Raw genomic sequence first — 6,923 nt, 5'->3', positions numbered from 1 at the left:
ATAAGAGGCTGGTACATAAGCTGGAGAGACAGGCAGGTGTAGCTGGTAAGGTGCTCCAGTGGATAAGGGAGTATCTAAGCAATAGGAAGCAGAGAGTTACGGTGAGGGGTGAGACCTCCGATTGGCGTGAAGTCATCAGTGGAGTCCCACAGGGCTCTGTACTCGGTCCTATCTTGTTTCTGATATATGTAAATGATCTCCCGGAGGTTATCGATTCATTTCTCTCAATGTTTGCGGACGATGCTAAAATTATGAGAAGGATTAAAACAGAAGAGGACTGTTTGAGGCTTCAAGAAGACCTAGACAAGCTAAAGGAATGGTCGAACAAATGGTTGTTAGAGTTCAACCCAACCAAATGTAATGTAATGAAGATAGGTGTAGGGAGCAGGAGGCCAGATACAAGGTATCATCTGGGAGAGGAAATTCTTCAGGAGTCAGAGAGGGAAAAAGATTTGGGGGTTGATATCACGCCAGACCTGTCTCCTGCAGCACATATCAAGCGGATAACATCAGCGGCATATGCCAGGCTGGCCAACATACGAACGGCATTCAGAAACTTGTGTAACGAATCATTCAGAACTTTGTATACCACATATGTCAGGCCAATCCTGGAGTATGCAGCTCCAGCATGGAGTCCATATCTAGTCAAGGATAAGACTAAACTCGAAAAGGTTCAAAGGTTTGCCACCAGACTAGTACCCGAGCTGAGAGGTATGAGCTACGAGGAGAGACTATGGGAATTAAACCTCACTTCGCTGGAAGACAAAAGAGTTAGGTGGGACATGATCACCACATTCAAGATTCTGAAGGGAATTGATAGGGTAGATAAAGACAGTCTATTTAACACAAGGGACACACGCACAAGGGGACACAAGTGGAAACTGGGTGCCCAAATGAGCCACAGAGATATTAGAAAGAACTTTTTTAGTGTCAGAGTGGTTGACAAATGGAATGCATTAGGAAGTGATGTGGTGGAGGCTGACTCCATACACAGTTTCAAGTGTAGATATGATAGAGTCCAATAGGCTCAGGAATCTGTACACCTGTTGATTGACGGTTGAGAGGCGGGACCAAAGCTCAACCCCCGCAAACACAACTAGGTGAGTACATAAATACATGTGACAAATTCATCTTCACTTCACACAGTCCTCGACACTGTAACCATCTTCACTACACACAGTCCTCGACACTGTAACCATCTTCACTACACACAGTCCTCGACACTGTAACCATCTGCACTACACACAGTCCTCGACACTGTAACCATCTTCACTACACACAGTCCTCGACACTGTAACCATCTGCACTACACACAGTCCTCGACACTGTAACCATCTTCACTACACACAGTCCTCGACACTGTAACCATCTTCACTACACACAGTCCTCAACACTGTAGTCATCTTCACTACACACAGTCCTCGACACTGTAACCATCTTCACTACCATTAGTGTTCGCCTGTGTGCTAACTCTGTATAAATTATTGCTTACTTGTGATGGTTCTATCACAAGCTTCCCTCAAGTCATCATTTTGTCTACCCTTCACTATCCTGCCTCATCCCAGTCATCATACTGTCTACCCTTCACTATCCTGCCTCATCCCAGTCATCATACTGTCTACCCTTCACTATCCTGCCTCATCCCAGTCATCATACTGTCTACCCTTCCCTATCCTGCCTCATCCCAGTCATCATACTGTCTACCCTTCACTATCCTGCCTCATCCCAGTCATCATACTGTCTACCCTTCACTATCCTGCCTCATCCCAGTCATCATACTGTCTACCCTTCACTATCCTGCCTCATCCCAGTCATCATACTGTCTACCCTTCCCTATCCTGCCTCATCCCAGTCATCATACTGTCTACCCTTCACTATCCTGCCTCATCCCAGTCATCATACTGTCTACCCTTCACTATCCTGCCTCATCCCAGTCATCATACTGTCTACCCTTCACTATCCTGCCTCATCCCAGTCATCATACTGTCTACCCTTCACTATCCTGCCTCATCCCAGTCATCATACTGTCTACCCTTCACTATCCTGCCTCATCCCAGTCATCATACTGTCTACCCTTCACTATCCTGCCTCATCCCAGTCATCATACTGTCTACCCTTCACTATCCTGCCTCATCCCAGTCATCATACTGTCTACCCTTCACTATCCTGCCTCATCCCAGTCATCATACTGTCTACCCTTCACTATCCTGCCTCATCCCAGTCATCATACTGTCTACCCTTCACTATCCTGCCTCATCCCAGTCATCATACTGTCTACCCTTCACTATCCTGCCTCATCCCAGTCATCATACTGTCTACCCTTCACTATCCTGCCTCATCCCAGTCATCATACTGTCTACCCTTCACTATCCTGCCTCATCCCAGTCATCATACTGTCTACCCTTCACTATCCTGCCTCATCCCAGTCATCATACTGTCTACCCTTCACTATCCTGCCTCATCCCAGTCATCATACTGTCTACCCTTCACTATCCTGCCTCATCCCAGTCATCATACTGTCTACCCTTCACTATCCTGCCTCATCCCAGTCATCATACTGTCTACCCTTCACTATCCTGCCTCATCCCAGTCATCATACTGTCTACCCTTCACTATCCTGCCTCATCCCAGTCATCATACTGTCTACCCTTCACTATCCTGCCTCATCCCAGTCATCATACTGTCTACCCTTCACTATCCTGCCTCATCCCAGTCATCATACTGTCTACCCTTCCCTATCCTGCCTCATCCCAGTCATCATACTGTCTACCCTTCACTATCCTGCCTCATCCCAGTCATCATACTGTCTACCCTTCACTATCCTGCCTCATCCCAGTCATCATACTGTCTACCCTTCACTATCCTGCCTCAACCCAGTCATCATACTGTCTACCCTTCACTATCCTGCCTCATCCCAGTCATCATACTGTCTACCCTTCACTATCCTGCCTCATCCCAGTCATCATACTGTCTACCCTTCACTATCCTGCCTCATCCCAGTCATCATACTGTCTACCCTTCACTATACTGCCTCATCCCAGTCATCATACTGTCTACCCTTCCCTATCCTGCCTCATCCCAGTCATCATACTGTCTACCCTTCCCTATCCTGCCTCATCCCAGTCATCATACTGTCTACCCTTCACTATCCTGCCTCATCCCTGTCATCATACTGTCTACCCTTCACTATCCTGCCTCATCCCAGTCATCATACTGTCTACCCTTCACTATCCTGCCTCATCCCAGTCATCATACTGTCTACCCTTCACTATCCTGCCTCATCCCAGTCATCATACTGTCTACCCTTCCCTATCCTGCCTCATCCCAGTCATCATACTGTCTACCCTTCACTATCCTGCCTCATCCCAGTCATCATACTGTCTACCCTTCACTATCCTGCCTCATCCCAGTCATCATACTGTCTACCCTTCACTATCCTGCCTCATCCCAGTCATCATACTGTCTACCCTTCACTATCCTGCCTCATCCCAGTCATCATACTGTCTACCCTTCACTATCCTGCCTCATCCCAGTCATCATACTGTCTACCCTTCCCTATCCTGCCTCATCCCAGTCATCATACTGTCTACCCTTCACTATCCTGCCTCATCCCAGTCATCATACTGTCTACCCTTCCCTATCCTGCCTCATCCCAGTCATCATACTGTCTACCCTTCACTATCCTGCCTCATCCCAGTCATCATACTGTCTACCCTTCACTATCCTGCCTCATCCCAGTCATCATACTGTCTACCCTTCACTATCCTGCCTCATCCCAGTCATCATACTGTCTACCCTTCACTATCCTGCCTCATCCCAGTCATCATACTGTCTACCCTTCACTATCCTGCCTCATCCCAGTCATCATACTGTCTACCCTTCACTATCCTGCCTCATCCCAGTCATCATACTGTCTACCCTTCACTATCCTGCCTCATCCCAGTCATCATACTGTCTACCCTTCACTATCCTGCCTCAACCCAGTCATCATACTGTCTACCCTTCACTATCCTGCCTCATCCCTGTCATCATACTGTCTACCCTTCCCTATCCTGCCTCAACCCAGTCATCATACTGTCTACCCTTCACTATCCTGCCTCATCCCTGTCATCATACTGTCTACCCTTCCCTATCCTGCCTCAACCCAGTCATCATACTGTCTACCCTTCACTATCCTGCCTCATCCCAGTCACCATACTGTCTACCCTTCACTATCCTGCCTCATCCCTGTCATCATACTGTCTACCCTTCACTATCCTGCCTCATCCCAGTCATCATACTGTCTACCCTTCACTATCCTGCCTCATCCCAGTCATCATACTGTCTACCCTTCACTATCCTGCCACCCATCGAAGCCTGCAGATAAGCGAAGTCGACCATCACACTGATGGTCGACTTCGTCAACCGCAGACTCTTCACCAGACGATGCCAACAAATAGGTCAAATGCTACAGGAAGCAAAAGTGTTCGATCCTCGCCACAGGGAAAACATTGTTTTTCAACCGATTCCTCAGTCCGTCATGTACCAGTTGTTGAGGTGACTTGAGTAGAGGCTTGGGATGATGCCGGACTTGCCAGACATTCACAGGGAGGTGAGGTAAGGTCACAGTGAGGTGAGGTAAGGTCACAGGGGGGGGTGAGGTAAGGTCACAGGGAGGTGAGGTAAGGTTACAGGGAGGTGAGGTATGGTGACAGTGAGGTGAGGTAAGGTTACAGGGAGGTGAGGTAAAGTCACAGGGAGGTGAGGTAAGGTCACAGGGAGGTGAGGTAAGGTCACAGGGAGGTGAGGTAAGGTCACAGGGAGATGAGGTAAGGTCACAGGGAGGTGAGGTAAAGTCACAGGGGGCTGATGAAAGGTCACAGGGGGGTGAGGTAAGGTCACAGGGGGTGAGGTAAGGTCACAGGCAGGTGAGGTAAGGTCACAGGGAGGTGAGGTAAGGTTTCAGGGAGGTGAGGTAAGGTCACAGGGAGGTGAGGTAAGGTCACAGGCAGGTGAGGTAAGGTCACAGGGAGGTGAGGTAAGGTTACAGGGAGGTGAGGTAAGGTCACAGGGAGGTGAGGTAAGGTCACAGGGAGGTGAGGTAAGGTTACAGGGAGGTGAGGTAAGGTCACAGTGAGGTGAGGTAAGGTCACAGTGAGGTGAGGTAAGGTTACAGGGAGGTGAGGTAAGGTCACAGGAAGGTGAGGTAAGGTCACACTGACTCAGGGAGGTGAGGTAAGGTCACACTGACTCAGGCAGGTGAGGTAAGGTCACAGGGAGGTGAGGTAAGGTTACAGGGAGGTGAGGTATGGTCACAGGGAGGTGAGGTAAGGTCACAGGGAGGTGAGGTAAGGTCACAGGGAGGTGAGGTAAGGTCACAGGGAGGTGAGGTAAGGTCACAGGGGGGTGAGGTAAGGTCACAGGGGGATGAGGTAAGGTCACAGGGGGGTGAGGTAAGGTCACAGTGAGGTGAGGTAAGGTTACAGGGAGGTGAGGTAAGGTCACAGGGAGGTGAGGTAAGGTCACAGGGAGGTGAGGTAAGGTCACAGGGGGGTGAGGTAAGGTCACAGGGAGGTGAGGTAAGGTCACAGGGAGGTGAGGTAAAGTCACAGGGAGGTGAGGTAAGGTCACAGGGAGGTGAGGTAAGGTCACAGGGGGGTAAGGAATATTGGGGATAGACGGATATAGAAGCTCGTTACAAGAGAGGGAGAGGCCTTACGGGCTATTCATGCCCGTGCCACCTTTGGGGTGGCTTAATCTTTATCAATCAATCAATCGAGGAGAGACAAGTTACAGCCCCGCTCCTGTGCCAGGTAAGTCCACAACGGTCTCACCCATTCCCGTGCTACTTGGAACTTTTTGTCCCAAGTAGCGAATCTTGAACAACACGAAGAGAGGAAGCGTGTGTGGTGTGACCATGGCTCCCAGACAGGAGTCTGGCTGGGGGGTAGTGTGAGCATCACAGGAGGGGGGGGGGGAAGGAAGGAATTATCAAGGGAAAGCGCCAAGCCATTACGACTATATAGCACTGGGAAGGGGTCAGGATAAGGATTTGGGATGGGACGGGGGAAAGAATGGTGCCCCAATCACTTGGACGGTCGGGGATTGAACGCTGATCTGCATGAAGCGAGACCGTCGCTCTACCGTCCAGCCCAAGTGGTTGGGTAGGGGTGGGGGTGACTGACAACCTGGTGTCTACAAGGAAGCGTCATCACTGCTTTATCTTGAGTGAGTACTGGTTCCTTATGTTCTAACATCACAAGTGTTGATAATTTTATTGTACACAATACAACGGAGGCTAGCTAATCTACCAGCTGATTTACCTGCTGATTTACCTGCTGATTTACCAGCTGATCTACCAGCTGATTTACCTGCTGATCTACCAGCTGATCTACCAGCTGATTTACCTGCTGATTTACCAGCTGATCTACCAGCTGATTTACCTGCTGATTTACCAGCTGATCTACCAGCTGATTTACCTGCTGATTTACCAGCTGATCTACCAGCTGATTTACCTGCTGATTTACCAGCTGATCTACCAGCTGAGTTACCTGCTGATTTACCAGCTGATCTACCAGCTGATTTACCTGCTGATTTACCAGCTGATCTACCAGCTGATTTACCTGCTGATTTACCAGCTGATCTACCAGCTGATTTACCTGCTGATCTACCAGCTGATCTACCAGATTATCTACAGGCTGATCTACCAGCTTATCTACCGGCTGATCTACCAGGTGGTCTACATACAGCTACATAGACTTCCTAGCTTGTCGATTTCTTTGGATAATGGCTTATTCCTTAGTAGGCGGAGGACTTAAGAATTATTTTGTTCGTAGTAATTTAGTTTAAAATACTCAACACAATACAGATGGTTTATGTTAATAACAAATGATTTTGTATTTATGTATTTTGTATTTATAATGTGTGTACTTATTTATTCCAAA

At 48.6% G+C, this 6,923-nt stretch overlaps 1 protein-coding gene across 1 annotated transcript in view; it reads right to left on the bottom strand.

Annotated features, from left to right (window-relative positions):
• Positions 1–6,281: 6,281 nt before the first annotated feature.
• The window catches only part of LOC138351138 (fap1 adhesin-like), an 872-nt gene continuing 230 nt past the window's right edge, over positions 6,282–6,923 (bottom strand). The window contains exon 2 of the mRNA XM_069302774.1: positions 6,282–6,706. Coding sequence (XP_069158875.1) covers positions 6,282–6,706 — 425 coding nt within the window. The remainder of the gene's footprint in view (positions 6,707–6,923) is intronic.

Source organism: Procambarus clarkii, chromosome 48, assembly GCF_040958095.1.
Source record: "Procambarus clarkii isolate CNS0578487 chromosome 48, FALCON_Pclarkii_2.0, whole genome shotgun sequence".
Lineage (NCBI taxonomy): Eukaryota > Metazoa > Arthropoda > Malacostraca > Decapoda > Cambaridae > Procambarus > Procambarus clarkii.
The sequence above is the reverse complement of the archived record's forward strand: the minus strand, read 5'-3'. Positions and strand labels throughout refer to the sequence as shown.